Source organism: Cucurbita pepo, chromosome LG08 (assembly GCF_002806865.2).
Source record: "Cucurbita pepo subsp. pepo cultivar mu-cu-16 chromosome LG08, ASM280686v2, whole genome shotgun sequence".
Classification (NCBI taxonomy): domain Eukaryota; kingdom Viridiplantae; phylum Streptophyta; class Magnoliopsida; order Cucurbitales; family Cucurbitaceae; genus Cucurbita; species Cucurbita pepo.
Window position 1 is genome coordinate 2480583 of NC_036645.1, and position 20198 is coordinate 2500780.

At 34.1% G+C, this 20198-nt stretch overlaps 2 protein-coding genes across 4 annotated transcripts; one reads left to right on the top strand and one right to left on the bottom strand.

The window, feature by feature from the left end:
* Window positions 1-1357: 1357 nt before the first annotated feature.
* On the bottom strand, window positions 1358-2726 carry LOC111800620 (acanthoscurrin-2-like). The gene is made up of 2 exons (XM_023684399.1): window positions 2712-2726; window positions 1358-2447 (listed from the first exon to the last, which is right to left on the bottom strand). The coding sequence occupies exon 2, from the start codon at window positions 2440-2442 to the stop codon at window positions 1750-1752; it is 693 nt and encodes a 230-aa protein (XP_023540167.1). The 5' UTR covers window positions 2443-2447; window positions 2712-2726; the 3' UTR covers window positions 1358-1749.
* Window positions 2727-7158: 4432 nt separating this feature from the next.
* Window positions 7159-16369, top strand: LOC111800400 (transcriptional corepressor LEUNIG_HOMOLOG-like). Of its 3 annotated transcripts, none has more exons than XM_023684077.1 (19): window positions 7159-7254; window positions 7409-7634; window positions 7748-7845; window positions 8127-8236; window positions 8351-8631; window positions 8728-8797; window positions 8888-8999; window positions 10043-10092; window positions 10262-10537; window positions 10637-10708; window positions 10894-11118; window positions 11671-11812; window positions 11905-12014; window positions 12542-12691; window positions 12815-12967; window positions 13077-13199; window positions 15001-15198; window positions 15759-15908; window positions 16130-16369. In XM_023684077.1, exons 2-18 carry the CDS (start codon window positions 7603-7605, stop codon window positions 15900-15902), a joined length of 2346 nt encoding a protein of 781 aa, XP_023539845.1. In that variant the 5' UTR covers window positions 7159-7254; window positions 7409-7602; the 3' UTR covers window positions 15903-15908; window positions 16130-16369. The 3 variants fall into 3 exon arrangements, with proteins under 3 accessions (XP_023539845.1, XP_023539844.1, XP_023539846.1); XM_023684076.1 differs by lacking the exon at window positions 16130-16369 and adding an exon at window positions 16045-16128; XM_023684078.1 differs by lacking the exon at window positions 16130-16369 and adding an exon at window positions 16045-16128 and having other exon boundaries at window positions 10265-10537.
* Window positions 16370-20198: the final 3829 nt, after the last annotated feature.

The window sequence follows — 20198 nt, forward strand, 5'->3', positions numbered from 1 at the left end:
AATTATTTAATTATATCAACATTCTCATTTCCTTTCAGCTACCCAGAGGTAAAAAATGTCTAAAATACCCTTGTAGACATTATCAGAACTACCCATGAGTTCTAGGATTCCTATTTCCCATAGCCATCAAAATCAAGCGTGATTTACCTTTAATGTTTAAGTAAACTAACCAGAGTTAGTTAATTTGTGCCGGAGTTAATTTGGTTACCGTTAATATTTAACCAATCTAACCATGGTTAGTTAATTTGCACCTTGGTTCAACACATTAGCTGTTTCGCTAGCTTAACTTCATACAGGTGTGTGAAACTGATGGCAATACGTAACGAGCCAAAACGGACAATATCTGCTAGCCGTAGACTTGAACTATTACAAATAGTATTCAGATACCAAACAATGTGCCAGTGAGAACGCTAGGCGCTCAACGGCCTCAACGGGGTGGATTGTGAGATCCTATGTTGGTTAGAGTGAAGAACGAATCACTCCTTATAAGAGTGTGAAAACCTCTCTTTAGTAGACACGTTTTAAAATCGTGAGATTGACTACAACACATAACGGACCAACACGAACAAGGTTGACGACGGTAGAGTTTAGGATTTTTTTTTTTTTTTTTGTTTGACATATGGTATGATATTGTCATGCCATGCTCCGATATAATTTGTAATTACCCAGATCCCGCTAGTAGATATTGTCCTATTTGGGCTTTCCCTTTCGGGCTTCCCGTTAAGACTTTAAAACGCGTCTACTAGGTAAAAGTTTCCACACCCTTATAAATGGTGATTTGTTCTCCTCCCCAACCAATGTGGGACATCACAATCCACCCCCATTCGGGGCCCAGTGTCCTCGCTGGCACTCTTTCCTTTCTCCAATCGATGTGGGACCGCCCCTAAATCCACCCCCCATTTGGGGCCAGCGTCCTTACTGGTACACCGCCTCGTGTCTACCCCCCTTCGGGGAACAGCGAGAAGGCTGGCACATCATCCGGTGTTTGGCTCTGATACATGTGGCGGATTAGCAATTCGAACCTCTAATATCTTAACCTCACATTTATATTTGATATGATACTTCTCGTTACCTCGTTAATGTGATTTGATGATACATTAATATTTTTAGTTCAACAATTATAAAGGTGAAAAATTAGATCATCGACATAAATATGGTAATAACTTATATTTAATCCGCTAGTTATGTTATTAAAATAAGTAGTAATTTTTATTAATTTTTTATTGGCATATTAAAAAATTTATGCAAAACTTGTTATATATATATATATACACACGTGTGTAAATAAAAATGAGTTGGTTAATAAATAATTTTATTATTAATAAAGAACTAAAATTGGAAGCATTAACGCCATTATCCAACAGAACCGAATCTGAATGTGTAATTATTCAATTATTTTGATTTAAAATTACAAATATTCATAAATAAATAAAACGACAGCAAACAAGTACGAAACGACGCAACAAAATAATACAAGGAAACACACAAATTAATAACATTGCTTTACATAATTAGCGTCTTACTGCATGCATGAAGAAGACTCGGTCTAGATCCGTCGTCCAAAACGCACCGTTTTGATCCCAAACGGAGATAAACGGCCATTTTCCCGATCACTATTTTTTCCGACCGCCATTTCATTTTTTTTCTCTAAATTAAATTTAAAATTACGTAATTTAAAACCACCTATCCCACGTGGATAACTAAACATATTAATTCCTATAAGAAATAGATAATTTATCACGGTACAATTTAGTGGTGGCCGCCGCCGACGCCGCCTCCAAATCCTGCTCCTCCACCGTAACCGCCTCCGCCACCAAAGCCTCCACCTCCACCGAGACCACCTCCCCCACCTGCTCCTCCTCCGAATCCGCCACCACCACCGCCACCAAAGCCTCCCCCGGCACCTCCTCCATACCCACCGCCAACTCCTCCTCCCAGACCGCCTCCACCACCACCTCCAAGTCCTCCACCGCCGCCAAGACCACCTCCTCCTCCATATCCTCCACCGCCACCAAATCTTCTATGCTTAAAACCTCTCTTGTAAATGCCATGCCCTATCCCTCCACCACCACCCAAACCACCTCCTCCGCCTAACCCTCCACCGCCGCCCAATCCTCCATGTCTAAAACCCTTCTTATGAATACCATGCCCGAACCCTCCTCCACCACCCAATCCACCGCCACCGCCCAACCCACCTCCTCCACCAAGACCACCTCCACCACCATACCCACCACCAAAACCACCGCCAAAACCGCCACCACCACCGAGACCTCCTCCATGGAACCCTTTACCCTTAAAATAACCAAGTGGGCGATGAAAGAACCGCTTGTCGTCTTCTACATTGTTAGCTCCGACCAAAGCAATCAACAAACAGAAGCAAAAAGCCGCAAAACGCAGAGAAAAAGACGCCATTATTGGTCGCTTAGCTCTGAGAACACTCATAAACACTGCAGTTTATATAGAGCAAAAAGAATCAGATATTGACATACAAAAAGTAAAATTAAATTAAATAAAATAAATAAATAAATGCAAATTTATTGAATTGAACGAGAAGGAGGTCCACAATCTGAGTGGTGTTCGATGATAAAAGTTCGACATCGGCTAACTTAAGAAATGATCATGAGTTTATAATCAAATAATACTATCTTCATTGAAATGAGTCATTTTTTTGGAGCGCAAAACAAAGCCACGAGAGCTGGACAATATCATACCATTGTGGAAAGTCGTGTTCGTCTAACAAGTGGATCATCATCCGAAGCTTTTGGGACCAGAGTTAATGAGCCTCATCTACCCTTCCCGCTGCCATTTAATTTTCCAGCTGTCTCACGCGCCCAATTTATTATTATTTTAAAATTAAGCTTATTTTGTTATCTATTTTATTTAATGTTTAAAAAATTAAGACAAAATAAAAAATAAAAAAAAAGTTATAAATTTATTTTCCTTTTTGTTATTATATTAATTGCCATTAATATTATAATTAAATATATTAATTACAACTTTTATAATTGAATCCATCTCCAGCGGCTAGTTATAAATTAAAATTATAACTATTTAATATATTTTATATTAATTAATCAATCCATTTAAATTTTAAAAAATTTAAAAATTACATTAAAATATTAGTTAGTAAACGTTGATCAATTTTTTTAAAAAATAAATTTATTTATTTAGTCTTTAATATTTAATAATGTAAAATAAAAATATTTATGTTCTATTTTGAAGATACAAGAAAAAAAATTAAATATTAAATTTGACTTTAAAATCTAAATACAAGGTAAAACTAATATTATTATTATTATTTATTTGGTATAATCAAGAAAAAAAAATCCAAAATAACGAAATAATTTCCCTTTTACAATATATTATTTTATAGGTTAATAATAATATTTTCCTTTTTTTAGAAAAAAAATGTGTCCCACTACTTTACTAATAAATTAAAGTATTACCATTTTAGTTTCTATTATTTATAAAAAAAAAATTAAAAATTGAAATTTAGTCCCTAAAAATATGAACTACAGGGGCAGTCCTGTGATACGAGAACCCGATCAACTTAAATTATCTAACCTAAATCTTAAAGGTTAGGTTGGGCTAGTTTTTTCGGATTTGTGTTAGGTCGGGTCAAATTTTGGAAAATTTAAAAAAAAAATCGGGTTCGGTTCGTGGGTTGACATCTTTTTGGTCGGTCAATTCACCTAACTCGAAAATAGAGCTACAATCCAACTAACCCTTACCCTACTTTTAAAAATTATTATGAATATTAAGAATATTTTATATTTATAAGTGATACGGTGTAACTTGTAAATGTTTGATATTTGAGTTTTATGAAATTTTAATCAATAATGCATTAAAAACGACAACTCAACTCAATCCAACTCGAAAATAGAAGGTTAGATCGGGTTGGGTGGTCAAACTCTATTCGGGTCACCAACCCAACCAACCCGAAGTTTCGGATTGTTCTAAAAGATTTCTCGAACGCAGCCCTGACTCGACCCGTAACGACTATTCACGAGAGTTTATATATACCCATCTCGACATAATGACATAATTTTAATTTCTTAACCATATTATACCCATTAATTAGGGTTTTGACCTTTGGGGTTGTTTGAAGGAAAAAAAGTGGCTTTTTTTGAGGATCAGGCAGAAGGGGTGGGGTTTTGAATTGGGCAAAAGTGGTTATAAAAAGGCAGTTCCATTGGCTAATCTGGGTTCTAATGTGATATCATTTAATAAGGGGGCTGTTGGGTTATGCTATTAATGGCACAGCTAAAGCAATGGCCTCCCACCAACTTTGCAGCTAAGCTAAAACTACTTGTACTTTCCTTTTATATTCCTGTGCCTATTCTCTCCCTTTTTTGCCCGTTGAATGAGATGTTCGGTCTCTAAATTTTAAGAGTTGTGTTGAAGAGAAGTGAGCGGTTTTGTTTCATGCAACAACCCTTGTTGAAGGATCGTGAATGAGTGAGAGGGTTAAAGGGTATGATCTACCGCTCGGTGAAGTTCAATATCATTTTGTCCAGATGTTTAAGGTCTCGGGAACTGAGATAAGACAGTGACCCAGTGAATTTTTAAAATTTTCAAAAGATTCTTATATATATGTTAAAGGTACTGGGAACTAAGACGGGAGAGTGACGCGTAAATTTCTAAATTTCTCAAAAGATTTTAATATAAATGTTAAAGGTTTCGGGAACTGAGACAAGAGAATGACTCGTAAATTTCTAAAATTTTCAAAAGATTCTAATATGTGTTAAAGCCGGGAGAACTGATACGGGAGAGTGACCCATAAATTTCTAAACTTTTTAAAAGATTTTAATACAAATGTTAAAGGTATTGGGAACTGAGATAGGAGAGTGACCAGTAAATTTTCAAAAATTTCAAAATATTCTAATATAAAGGTTTAGTTTAACGAGCTGAGACAAGAAAATCACCCGTAAATTTCTAAATTTTTCAAAAGATTCTAATATATATGTTAACGGTTGGAGAACTGAGACAAGAGAGTGACTCGTAAATTTATTAAATTTTCAAAAGATTCTAATATAAATGTTAAAGGTTTCGGAAGCTAAGAAAAGAGATTGACCCGTAAATTTTTAAATTTTTCAAAAGATTCTAATGTGAATGTTAAAGTTCTCGAAAACTGAGACAAGAGAGTGACCCATAAATTTCTAAATTTTTTCAAAAAAATTATAATATAAACGTTAAGGGTCTCGAAAACAGAGACGAGAGAGTGACCCGTAAATTTCTACAATGGAGGAAGATTTTCGAATGGAAATAACGAGAAAATATGTGTAATTTTTTATTCTTCCACATTTATTTTTAAATAAAATTAAATATTAATGTGTAATATTTAAGTGAACTAAAAATTCAATCGAGATAATATATTTGACAATGTTTGCTTAATCCACGGCACTTGAATAGTGTGTGAAAAGATACTCATACTATATTTGCCTATAATAAAATATTAAATATAATATATATGGTAAACTATAATTTAGTATCCAATATTCTAGTTTACTTACATTATATTAAATTTAACCTTTAGGCTTATGGTTAAAAAAAAAAATCGAATTGTAATATATGGACGAGATGCTACTCAAATGAGTTTGAGTAGCTTGGGGGTAGTTTTGGTAATTTTTTATTTTTAGCTTGGGTTTATAATTTCTAATTTATTTTTAAAAACATTAATATTTTAGTTATTTTTCATTTCATATAAATATTTATAAAATTGTGTTGACATTTTGGAAACCACAAACCATATTTTGTTTTATTATGTTTTTTCTTTCTTCACTTGACATAATAAAAATATTATCTTATGAATTTTTTATTTCTTTCATAATTAATGTCTAAAAATGGATGGCATTGAAATTAAAAAAAAAAAAAAGTTTAAAATTAAAGAATTACAAATAATTGCAGAAATGTTTTTTTTTTTATTTGAAAATATAAATAATAATAATAATAATTACTAAATATAATTCTATTTTATTTATTAAAAAAAAAAAGAAGAGATAGAGTGGAGTACAAATTCAAAATAATTATGAAATGGACCATCACATGGATTCAAGAACGGTAGCGATAGTGTCACAATCGTACTCTTACAAGACGTTTACAAACGATTGTGCAGCATACATTCTCACCACGAAGTGAGTCACCCAACTCGAAACTGTGTCGCCTTGGACCGGACGACGTAGACCCAAGCCTCTGACCCAACTTGAAGAAGACCTAAAAAACGAGGGCAGAGAGAGATTTAAAAAAAAAAAAAACTTGAAAGCAAAATTGTAAGCAAATAAGGCAACACGACTTAGATAACATAAACTCCATATATAAATAATTGATGGCTAGTCGTACCCCTCTATAATACATACATCTTAGGTCACTTAGACATTGACATGATTTTGCCAAAACGTCATACACTTAAAACATATAATAAAAAATTACATCATGAAAACAATAAAGAAAAGCAATAAAGTGACGCAATACAAGGGATTTGACATGCAGTCGTGGACAACACACCTTAAACAAATAAGACGACGACAACGGAAATTTAAATTTATTTTTTATTTTTTCATCCAAATTTTAAATTAGAGATATTTAGAAATTTAAATTTTACTTTTAATCGTTTTAAAATTTGAAATTTAATTAGAATTAATCCATAACTAAAGATATTTATCCATTTAAATAATAATAATTTAAAATCAAATTAATACGTCACTTACTAAATTCCTAAATTTGAATATACCAATCTTGGTTGTGGTCTAAACAGAATAACTGTCATATTAATTAAATAAAAAATTCGGTAAAATTTATATTTTAATTTAAAAAATTATTTAATAATAATAAAAACTAACTATTAAATATATTTCTAAAAAAGAAAAAAAAATAAAAAAAATGAATATTCCAATGTAATTATCTCTCGGGACCCCATCTTCTTCCGTTTGATAGAAGACTAAGTCAACTGCTTACTTCATCTTCAAAGTCCACGTGTACAATCCAAAACCCTAACGTAACGGCGCTAAATTTTCCGTGCCGGTTTACAGGCAAAAAGGGAAAAAGTACGAACGCCGTATACTGACGGATCCATTCAAGTTCGGATCCGAGCCTCAGGTATGGAGTGAGGTTCGGACCGAGAACTAAGCTTTTGAAGTCCTCGAAGGCTCAAACAAGTATGATGTTAACTTTGAGCAGTTCGAGCCTGGTAAAATCTCTGATCACTAGCCCTAGAACTCGTTAATCGACGCTGAATTTCAAGTTCCTCGAATTCAGGTGAGAATTTTGGCTGTTTTGAACTAGTTAGTCAACTGTGTAAGGCTTCGTTTGGGATTGTGAAAAGGTTTCGTGCTTTTTGAATTGAGTTTATTTTATATGTGATAGTGAATTTGAGGACGAGATATTTGATCAATGGAGATCTTACTTTCAGGATTTCGGAGATTGGTAATGCGCGAGTTGATCCGTCTCTTTGGTGGTTTTTGAGGCTGATTCGAGTCAGTACAGAGCTGAATTCAACAGGCTGCGGAGTCTTCTGTCTTAATTTTGCAGCTATAGGTTATATCACAGCATATTTTAGAATTTTCGTCGGTTTCTTTAGCAGTTCGTTTGGTTTGGAGATAGAAGATGGCGCAGAGTAACTGGGAGGCAGATAAGATGTAGATACTTCTCTTCAATTTTCTTTTCATTCATTGTTAGATGCTTCCGTTACAATCTTTTGTTAGAATTTCATTTAATAATACTTTTCCATAAATTCTCGTTGATTTTCCAGGCTCGATGTGTACATTTATGATTACTTGGTGAAGAAAAAATTACATGCCACGGCTAAGTCTTTCATGAATGAAGGAAAGGTCGCTCCAGATCCAGTAGGTAATACTTCAAAAAGATCTGTCAGTTTTTGTTCAATAAATTTCACGTGGAATAAGAACTAATCTAGTTCTACTCTGATTTTCCTTCATTATGGTTATATTTTATTATGTATCTCAACTGCTCTGAGCGTGATCAAGAAGGTTACTAAGTACACTCAAGTTGAGTGTAAAGGGGAGGAGAATGTTCATATTGGAACTAGATTACTGTATTACATTCTTTGCTGTGATTTATAATAGAACATTGCGTTGACGATATGAATCCTTGCATATGACGACGTGCAGCAATTGATGCTCCTGGAGGTTTTTTGTTCGAATGGTGGTCTGTATTCTGGGACATATTTATAGCAAGGACAAACGAGAAACATTCGGAACCTGCTGCAGCATATATAGAGGTGACTTTCTAAACTTATTATTGTTCAGAACCATCCACGGAATTACTAGCCTTTTGGATTGAATTGATGCCAAGTTCAATTGGATTCCCTTTGTTGCATATGTCGTATTTGCAGGCACAACAAATTAAATCGAAGGAACAACAACTGCAGATACAACAACTGCAGCTTATGCGTCAAGCTCAGTTACAACGAAGGGACGGTGCTCACCCTTCACTCGGTGGTTCACTGAATGCTGTTAATTCTGAAGGAATGCTAGTGCAACCAACAGCAACTGCTCTGGCAGCAAGAATGTATGAGGAGCGCATGAAAAACCCTAATGCAATGGATTCAGAGACATCCCAGCCACTGCTTGATGCAAGGGTGGCCCTCATGAAACCATCTACAAACCATCCAGGGTAAGTTCCCTTTTATTTTGTTTATTCTTTTTATGTATGTTTGCTTGAACCTAATGTGTAGATAATGCATTCTTCTTGGTTCCTTGAATTACACAGACAGTTAGGAAACTCTGGAAGTGTGAATGCAGCATTACAGCAGATGCAGGCCCGAGCTCAGCAGCCCACGGTAATTGGTTTATTTAGCATCTCTTACTGCTATTTGTTTCTTTATTTGTATATATAGCTGCAATGTCGATCTATAATCTTGTATTTGTAGGATATTAAACAAGAGGTTAATATTGGTGGTACTCAAAGGTCATTACCTATGGATCCATCTTCAGTTTATGGGCCAGGGTTAATGCAGTCAAAACCTGGAATGGGAAACACAGGTTTGAATACTTCCTAAATGCTCCCCTCTTGACATTCGCCATCAAGGCTTCTATAAATTCTATTATTCATGACACCAACATTCTTTATGTCAGCATTGATATTCAAACTTCTTTAGTTATACCTTGCCCTCAGAGATTGTCATGATAAAATGATTGCATGAAATTTGTACATATGTAGACTGCATGTAATGAGACGACACGATTCAACTTATTCAAATCCGTCAAACTGCGAAGGGAAGCTAGTTGAATAGTTACTGAATCTTGACTTACGCTGTCCTAAGATGACAAGTTGACACCTATAAAAAACATTGAAGGGGCTAAACTAAAAGGAAAGTGATATTACCAAGAAATCCTACCACAAGTGAAGGCCTACACCTACAGAAAATATATATCAAAGACCCAGAGAGCTCCTAAAAAATTTAGCATAATCAGAGTTATCTGTTGTTTGTGGCAGTTCTCTTCCCTCTAATTTGATTTTAAATGTAGAATGTTTTTGGTAACATCTGTTACTCTTTCTGATAGTAATTTTTCAAATAAATTTGGGGAGTGTGACACAATTTGCTCGAACAATTGCTCTTTTTTATTTTTATTTTTATTATTAAAAAAAATAAGGTACTAAAGTATGATTACTGTTCTATTTAATTTGTTTTCTGTTTAACATGTATTTAATTAATCTTTCCAAACCTGCCTTGCCTGTTTGAATGCGTTCGGAGTTGCCTAGAAGATACTTGCCTTGAACTCGGCTGGTCCATTTGCGTCACTAAGTTAATGGAGATAGTTTACTGCAATGCTTCCTATAACTAACNCCGCCTTGCCTGTTTGAATGCGTTTGGAGTTGCCTAGAAGATACTTGCCTTGAACTCGGCTGGTCCANCTGCCTTGCCTGTTTGAATGCGTTCGGAGTTGCCTAGAAGATACTTGCCTTGAACTCGGCTGGTCCATTTGCGTCACTAAGTTAATGGAGATAGTTTACTGCAATGCTTCCTATAACTAACTTTGAGGTCCATTCTCCATATCTTGAAAAACTTGTGTTTATATTCCAGGATTGAACCCTGGACTCAATGGTCTACCATTGAAGGGATGGCCTTTAGCTGTAAGTTATATTTCTCCCTTTCTTTAGATTAAGGATATTCGAGTATGCTTTCAAGTTCACATTTGTNATTGAAGGGATGGCCTTTAGCTGTAAGTTATATTTCTCCCTTTCTCTAGATTAAGGATATTCGAGTATGCTTTCAAGTTCACATTTGTGGCCTTTTCCTTAGCAGGGTATTGAGCAAATGAGGCCAGGTTTAGGTGCACAGGTTCAAAAGCCTTTCCTTCAGAGTGCTAATCAATTTCAGCTCTTACCGCAGCAGCAGCAGCAGCAACTCTTGGCACAGGTCCAAGCACAAGGCAACCTTGGTAGTTCTCCTATGTACAGTGACATGGATCCACAAAGATTCCGAGGATTACAAAGGAATAGTTTAAATACAAAAGATGGTCAACCAATTGCGAATGATGGATCAATTGGCTCACCCATGCAGTCAACTTCATCGAAGGTATGTTTCCTTCCGGAAGTGCACGCCATCTTGAATCCTAGTACTTTCTGTCTTGATTCTTGTTAAGGTAATCTAAACTGTTAAAGGCTCACTTTGCAGATGAATATTCCACAAATGCAACAGTCTTCTTCCCAACAGCAGGATGGCTTACATCCTCAGCAAGTACAACAGGTCTGCCTAAACTTATTTTCTTTTCCTTACACTCCATAAGTTCAAGGAACTAAGTAGTTACTAATCTATCTGAGTACCGTTAACAGCATTCTTTAACATTTTACAATCAGAAACTTCCTTTTTGTGAATTAGAAAACTTATAATTGTTAATTGTATGTGTGTTGCTAATTGAATGTGTGTTGCAGAACCGAAAAAGGAAGGGACCTTCATCATCTGGTGCTGCTAACAGTACTGGAACAGGGAATACCCTTGGACCTAACTCCCAACCATCAACTCCGTCAACTCACACTCCTGGTGATGGAGCTGTTATTGCCCCTAATATGCAGAATGTTAATAGCATGCAAAAGGGTGGTTTAATTATGTATGGGAATGATGGACCGGGAGGCCTTGCATCATCCACAAACCAGCTGGTAAAGGACCTTATTTACTCAAACATGTTTTTTACTTTAACATGTTGAGGATTCCACGTCGGAAAGATGAAAAGACCTCCCGATCAATTGGTTTTAAGATTGAACCCCGTGTCTAATATAACAATATGTTGTCTTCATGATAAAGAGACAAAACATTCTAACTAGGGCTGCGGTATGAACATTTGCTTATATTACAGCCTATGCATCAGTTTAGTATAGAATAGTTCACGTTACAACCTTTACATCTGTTTGATACTTTGAATCATATCTTTTTTAGCTTTCTTTCTTTTCAGATCTCAATGTTCTAGAGTTTAGATTCCCATGGTTACCACCCACTTTCATATGGTCATGTATGTGTAATTGATATGAAGTTGTGATGGCAATCGTCAAATATCCATGTACTTTTCTTGTTTCATGTTTGGCCATGTCGTCTTAACTTGACATAAAATATACATTATTTTGTGTTGAAAAATCATTAAAAGACAATAGCGTTTCTATGTATGGCACTCAGTTAGTCCGTTTACAATAATATTTTATTATTTCCCATTTCAGGAGGACATGGAACATCTAGGAGATATTGGCTCCTTAGATGATAATGTGGAATCGTTTTTGTCACATGATGATGGGGATGGAAGGGATTTGTTTGGCACGTTGAAGCGGAACCCTTCGGACCATGCTGCAGAAAACTCAAAGGGTAATCCATGATTACTTCATTCAAACAGTGGTCATGGATGTCCTGGTTCTGATAGACTATACCATTGGTTTTGTGTCCCTCCCCCATTTTAGGTCCTTCTTTTAGTGAAGTTGGTTCCATGCGTAAAAGCAACAGCAAAGTTGTGTGCTGTCATTTCTCTTCGGATGGAAAGTTATTGGCAAGTGCCGGTCATGACAAAAGGGTATTAATCATTGTATTTCTTCCGTGATCTTTATTGCAGATACTGATCTGGATTTCCATGAGTGAAATGTGAACTCCTTCGCAATTGTCTCTTTATAAGAGTCGATGTGCCGCCCAACCTTTTATTTTTATTAGCTTAATGGGATCATTTCCTCGACTTCCTTTCTTCTGAACGCGTGTCATTTTGGCTTGGGTTTGTGTAAAAGTTTGTGCATTATTTTACAGAGACGTAATATTGATGCTTCAAATCTTTCATAGTAGTGCTGTGCAATTCTCTTTCAATTCCTTTTATGCCACGAAGAAGGTAGATTCCGAGTACTGCAATTCAGATGGAAAGTATTTTGGAAAAGAAATGCTACCAAAAATGAATTCAGTCCCAACTGCATAATTTGGATCGTATACTAGCAAACCTTGTTGAGATATTTTGTCTTCCAGACATCCAATACGTTCATATAACTATGCTAGTACACATAAATGTTTGTATTTTCACTTGTTGATATTTATTTTCATTCTTGTTATTTTATTTAGGTTGTTATCTGGAACATGGAGACATTGCAAACTGAAACCACATCAGAGGAGCACACTCTTATCATTACTGATGTTCGTTTCAGACCCAATTCAACTCAGCTAGCAACATCTTCCTTTGATACAACTATTCGACTTTGGGACTCAGCACAAGTAGGTTTATTCTTTTAAATTCACTTCCACAATATAATTTTTATTGTCAGTTATTTCGATTGATCTATCATTGAGTACCTCTCCCTTGCTCATTATAAATGACTGTTGGATCTCTTCTTGCAGCCGACTTATAGTTTGCATGCATATACTGGACATAACGCGCAAGTGGCATCCCTTGATTTCCACCCTAAGAAGAATGAGATTTTCTGCTCTTGTGATGCAAACAATGAGATTCGCTACTGGCACATCAACCAGGGCTCTACCCACGTCTCCAAGGCTAGTCGAAAGATCCTATTCATTTGCTTCATTCTTTCAAATTCCCAGTCTACTTTTGATGTTTCATTAGCAGTTAAATTTCTAGTCTAAATTCAAGTTTGTGAACCAGGGTGGCTCTGCCTCTACCCAGGTAAGATTTCAGCCAAGAATAGGGCAACTTCTGGCTGCAGCATCAGATAGCGTGGTTTCTATCATTGATTTCGAGTCAGACAGGCCAACACTCTCATTAAAGGTAAAAAAACATGAAGTAAATTTCAAGAAAAATGATTGATGTAGTGTTCTGTTTCCTGTCATTGCAATTCTCAGTTCATGTTCTGCATATTTATCCATCTATAACAATATATAAATATTTTTAGTATGAAAAATAGGATTGTAGTTTCAACACTAGGATTGTAGTTGATGCATCTATGCCAAGTATAAGACTGGTTGTGGACCTGTTGTCATTAGGTTTGAAAAATTATTAGGCTAATTATATGTTTAGTCTCTAATGTTTGAATGTTCTTTTTCACTTTAGTCTCTTACTTTCGGTAAATGTTAAGATTGACTAATGATAATTTTAATGACATATATCATAGTCTGAATTGAAAGGGACCAAGCTTTAGGTGCACCTCCAAGACGAGACACCCTTAGGAAGCCCTGAGGCTAAATGCATAGTAGTAGTCAAATGAATGTTATGAGGGGAGAAGAACTCCTTTCAGTGACAAGTTTCTGCATTTAAAATAATTGGGAAGTGGAGAAGCTTTCGGATATCTCTATAAATCAGGGCAATCCATCCAAAAGATTTCGATAGATGGAGCCAAAACTGGTACTAAATCCATAGAACAATGGAGAAGAAGATGGGATTGTGTTTTATGATCTTTTCTGCATATAAAGCAGTAGTTGGAATTGAGAGTAATATTGGGGGGTTCTCTTTGAACTTTGTTGGTATATCTATATTCCTAAACCCATGTGTAATTTGGATCAAGTAATGTTAATTCTTTGCTAAGATCTTTGAGGGGAGGGATTTAACACCGAAACGCCTAGAACAGTCTCAAGTCCAGTTCCAGCTATTGTCTTGATGGTTGAAAGCAAAATCAGTGAGGGAATACATGAGAGAAATCCAGTCTCAAGTCTCCTGGTCAGTCTTTAGGTTTTGTAAACTCAGGTCCTAATAAGCTTTTGAAGGGGTACCAAACTTGACTGATGAATACATTTTTGCAATTAGAGATAGCCTAAACTCTAGAGAAGGTAGTTGAGAGAGAACTGTTTATTCTCCCAAATTTTGTTGTTAAGACCATTGCTCACATGAAAACGAATTCTAGACACCAAGAGATCTCTAAGCTTAAGAGTGTCTGTGCATGATCAATACATTTCATAGTTGTAGAGAGAGACCACCGATGAGTTCACGTCCTGCGACACATAACTCTTAGCAATGGGCCAAATGCGAGGGAAACTAAAAGAGCACCATCCTCTTCGATTCGATAAATCTTTGAAGCCATTTGTAAGAAGGGATATATTCTTATTACTAAGTTGTTCCCAAGATCCATTATCCTCGAGATGATTGGATACTCTTACATTTTTTTCCAAACAACCAAATGGGATCCTCCTTTCGGTTTGATGCTATCCTATGGAAAGTCCCTCGTATGTTTCTCCATGGATGAAATCTTTTTGGGGAATAAAAAATGGATGATAAGTAGAGGAAAACTTTTAGGGTATTTGTAGAGGTTTTAGAAATTGCTAGGTTTAATGCATTTTTTATGGGCCTCTGTCTCTTCATTGGATTTCTTGTAATTATCAGCTCTGTCTCATTCTTTTGGATTGGAATCATTCCTTTAGTTAGTATTTCGACTTCTTTTGTGGGTTTGTTTTTTTGTCTGAGAGTGGGGCCAACGAGAGAAGTCTTCCAACACCTCAACCCACAAAAGCTACTAAAAGATCACCTAAATCATTACTAAAATTAATACCAGAAATTTAAACCAGAAGATTCTTTAGAAATTTTCTTTATTACAAGTATATTCAAGTGGCTGATGAGAATAATTTTCTTCACTTTTCAGGGTCACTCATCAGAGGTACATTCTGTTTGTTGGGATACAAATGGAGATTATTTAGCATCTGTTAGTCGAGATTCCGTCAGAGTTTGGTCGATCGCTTCGGGAGAATGCATTCACGAGCTCAGTTCCAGTGGAAATATGTTCAATTCTTGCGTTTTTCATCCAAGCTATTCCTCACTCTTGGTTCTCGGCGGTTACCAGGTTATACACTGCCTTAAATTATCATTATTTCCTCATTACATAGCTTTATTTTACCCTTCCGGTGATTCCATCTCATGCATTAAGAGCCTATCACTTGGGAGTTCATTTAAGACTCAACTGGTTGTGGTTCTGTCATGTTAATATCATCTTCAAACCCATAATTTTTATAGTAAGAACAGTTTCAGTTAAGATGAAATACATAAGAATATTTGTTAGAAAATGGTTACCGAATACGTTTATTTCACATTTTTTGTTTCGAAAAGCGGTTTTCTATTGCAAAAGGTAATCCCATGTCATAAGGTATGCACTAAGGTGATTCAAATCCTCACTCCCACATATTTATTGTATTTCAAAAAGTAGATTCCGCACAAAAAGCTCCACCTTTTCCATTTCTGTCGATGACCTTGTTTCGGTGTGATGAAGCTGAGAACATTTTATGTGACTCGATAGACGACATTGAAGTAAATATTAGGAGTTGTTCGAAATCGGTGCTGTCCTCTACGTGTTTTTTTCTTTCTTTACACATGTTTGTAACTTGATTCAAATCTGATAAATTGCAGTCATTGGAGCTGTGGAACATGGCTGAGAACAAGTGTATGACAATGCCCGCGCACGAATGCGTGATTTCATCGTTGGCTCAATCACCAGTAACAGGAATGGTCGCATCGGCGAGCCACGACAAATCTGTCAAGATATGGAAGTAAGAACACAANGAGTTCACGTCCTGCGACACATAACTCTTAGCAATGGGCCAAATGCGAGGGAAACTAAAAGAGCACCATCCTCTTCGATTCGATAAATCTTTGAAGCCATTTGTAAGAAGGGATATATTCTTATTACTAAGTNACAACTTCTCTGGCATTAGTTGAGTCATTTCTGATTATACACAAGTCTAGTAGCTTTTTTCTTTTCCATTTTTCTCAAAACTGCNAACTTCTCTGGCATTAGTTGAGTCATTTCTGATTATACATAAGTCTAGTAGCTTTTTTCTTTTCCATTTTTCTCAAAACTGCAGCTAAAAGGCTGAAAATGGAATTTTTAAAAGTTGAAAAAAAAAAAAAAAAGTAGAGAAAGAAGAAGAAGAGCTATTTGCTGTATTCAAAATTTACCTTCCATTTTTCTTCATCATTTAGCGTTATTGTGGATAATAAGCGGTGTGGTGTTTTTCCCCTTAGCTGCTACTGGTTGTTTTCAAGGTTTCCCTATGTGGGTCTCATGTCTTGTCTAATGGATTTTAGAAACTGAACCTTAAACNTACTGGTTGTTTTCAAGGTTTCCCTATGTGGGGCTCATGTCTTGTCTAATGGATTTTAGAAACTGAACCTTAAACGACACCGTTTTAGTAGAGCTTAATCTTAACTGTTTAAAGGATTTTTTCATTATGTTTGTTAAATTTTTATTTTGTTTTTATTTTTATTAGTATTTTGGTTATTACCATGCTTTAATTCTATTTTTAATTATAAAACTAGTTCTTTACNGATTTTTTCATTATGTTTGTTAAATTTTTATTTTGTTTTCATTTTTATTAATATTATTAGTATTTTGGTTATTACCATGCTTTAATTCTATTTTTAATTATAAAACTAGTTCTTTACATTTTATTTAATTATTTTTTCTTGTAATAAATTTTTCATAAATCATTTAGTTGATTCTTTGCTCATTTGTCTGGTGGGAATGTCTAAAACTAGGTCTTTGTTTAAGTCATATATATATATATATATNTCCTCATTACATAGCTTTATTTTACCCTTCCGGTGATTCCATCTCATGCATTAAGAGCCTATCACTTGGGAGTTCATTTAAGACTCAACTGGTTGTGGTTCTGTCATGTTAATATCATCTTCAAACCCATAATTTTTATAGTAAGAACAGTTTCAGTTAAGATGAAANGGGTCTAAGATTTTAAATATGTAAAGTGAAAAAAATATATTAATTACTATAATTAAAATAATTTTTTATTTAAAATTTAGTAAGACATTATAATTCCTCGATTAGGGTCTTTTTAGGGACTTGCTTTAAACGGGTTGAAAATCTCGTTTAAACAAAAAACGGGGACATAACATAGAGATTTCTCGTTTTCTCGTTAGCTAAATAGGGATGNCTTGCTTTAAACGGGTTGAAAATCTCGTTTAAACAAAAAAACGGGGAGAGAACATAGAGATTTCTCGTTTTCTCGTTAGCTAAATAGGGATGAAAATGAAAAAAAAAAAAAAAAAANAATTGATTCCCATATGAAACGCATTGATTAAAAAAAATATAGAATTTTGTTCTTACTTTTATTTTTATAAGGATCAAATTATAAAATCCATTTTATAATTTGTAATTTAATTATAAAAAATTTCTTACATTCGAATCTTGGTGCACATGGGGAATGATACGATTACATGTGCAGCTCCATTGCGTGCTACGTGGGTTAATGAACTTATGCCACGTGACTCCTTGATCATTTTGGTCAGAGCAAATCNCCTACATTCGAATCTTGGTGCACATGGGGAATGATACGGTTACATGTGCAGCTCCATTGCGTGCTACGTGGGTTAATGAAATTATGCCACGTGACTCCTTGATCATTTTGGTCAGAGCAAATCATTGAGGACGAAGAAAGAAGCATAATATTTTTAAATTTTTTTTTTTTTATATATCTCAAGGTTCGCTGTCATAGCACCAAAGGTTAGTGCGNTATTTTTTTTTTTATATCTCAAGGTTCGCTGTCATAGCACCAAAGGTTAGTGCGTGTGGGGCCCATTTAATTATATTTTTTCGTAAATAAATAGCAATAATTAATAAAAAAAATGAATAAAATAAATTAGGTACAAACTGGCAGATAATGTGGAGGTTGCATGGCTGCTTCCACCTCTCATGGTCGCATACTCTGAACCTACATGTCTTTTGTCTTTTATTTCTTTTCTTTTTTTTTCACTTTCCATTTAATTCTTAAAAAAATTAAAAAAAAGAGTAAAAAATATTATTAAATTTTCAATATTGGATGATTTTCTTCAGTTACTTTGAAAATGGGATTTTTAGAATGTAATAATTATATATATATATAGATAGATAGATAGAAAGAATATATTTTTTAATTATCTACAATTTTAGTTTTGTTTTCTTGCAAATTAATTTATTATGTGGAATTGATTTGAATTATTCTTGTTAATGATTGTTTCGTAACTTGTTTTTTACTCAAATTTGAATTTGGTTATTTATAATTAAAATTGAAGAAATTACTTCAAAGTATTATTCTGGAAAAAGTTTTACTTTCTTATCTAAATTTTTTATTTAATCAAGTCAAATTTAATTTTCGATCCTCATCGATTCTAAATTTTGCTACACATATTACTGATAGATTTTGAAAATTTTGAAAATTTTGATTTACATTCCATATATGTAGACTTAAAAATTTAATGTTAGATATAAAATTTAATTTTAAATGATTCTAAATTTTTTAATTTGTGTCTAGTAAATTTATTTGTATTAACGAGTTAAACAAGATTTAAAACATCACAATAAGTCACCGTCGAATTTTTTTTAGAAAATCGTCCTATAAAGCAAGTTCTTAGTCTAATATAGAAAGGGCTCTAAAAGAGTTTAATGATTACAAATATAAAGTCGTCCTTATAACTATCTATTAATAACATTGTTTTTTTTTTTTTTTTTTTTTTTTTTTTTTTTTTTTTTTTTTNATTTGTTTTTGTATGGATTGGAATAAATATCAAATATAAATATAAAAAAATTTCCAATTTAATTTTTGGCCTATTTTTTTACACTCTTATGCCTCTACTATAATAGCAACAAATTTTATTTATTTCTTCCGAATATATATTTTTAAATTTTTATTTTTCAATTTACAAGTAAAATAAAAGATGTCACTTTTTATTTTTATTTTTTTAGCAATTTTGGAATTTTTTTTTAATTTATATTTTACCGTAACTTTTTTTTTTTTTTTTCTAAATTTTATTCAGTGGTCTAGAAATGAAAATAAAATGATATTTTTTATTTTTATTTGAGTGATTATTTCCCGTAATGAAAATGATTTATTGGTTTATTAAATTAATTTTACAATTTCACTATATTAAGATTCTTATATTTATATTTATTATGATGAGACATAAATGGTGGATAAAAATCATATATTTTAAATAATTAAAAAAATAACTCCACGACACAACCTAATTTTTTTTTTTTTTTTTTTAATTTAATAGGTTTCTAAATTTTCATGTGCCCAAAATTTTGAATTTGAATTCGGCACTGAATGACTCTAACATTTCAAACTATCCTCACAAATCGTAATAGATATGATCAAGTTACTTACTGATGAGTCATTCCAACATGTTTTGTTGTGAGATCTTACATCAAGATGAGTCATTTTAACATATTTTGTTGTGAGATCTCACATCGGTTGAGGAGAAGAATGAACCATTTTAACTTAGCAAATGCGTTTTAAAAATATTGAGAGGAAATCTGAAAGGGAAAGCTCAAAGAGAACAATATCTACTTGCGATGAGATTGAGCTATTACAAATGGTATGCCAACGAGGAAGATGAGCCTCGAAGGCGTAGACATGAGGAAGTGTGTCAACAAAGACGCTGAGTCATGAAGAGAGTGAACACGAGGCTGTGTGTCAACAAAAACGCTGAGCCTTAAAGGAGGGCGGATTAGAAGGTCCCACATCGATTGAAAAAGGGAACGAGTATAAACGAGAACGCTGGACCTCAAAAAAATAGATTAAAACATTTTTTATAAGGATGTGAAAACTCATCTTAAAAACTGGCATTCCATCCGCGTGTACCCATAACGAGGACCACCGCCCACGGCTGCCCTCTTGGAGGCTCGGACCGCCCTCCAAACTGGGGCAAAACTCCCTCTTCTTTTGTTTTTTTCTTTTAAAACAAAATTATATATATATATATATATATATATATATATTTTTTAAATATAATAATTTAAGAAAATTACTTTTTTTTCTTTTTCTTCTGAGCCCTACGAAAATAGGTTTGTCTTTT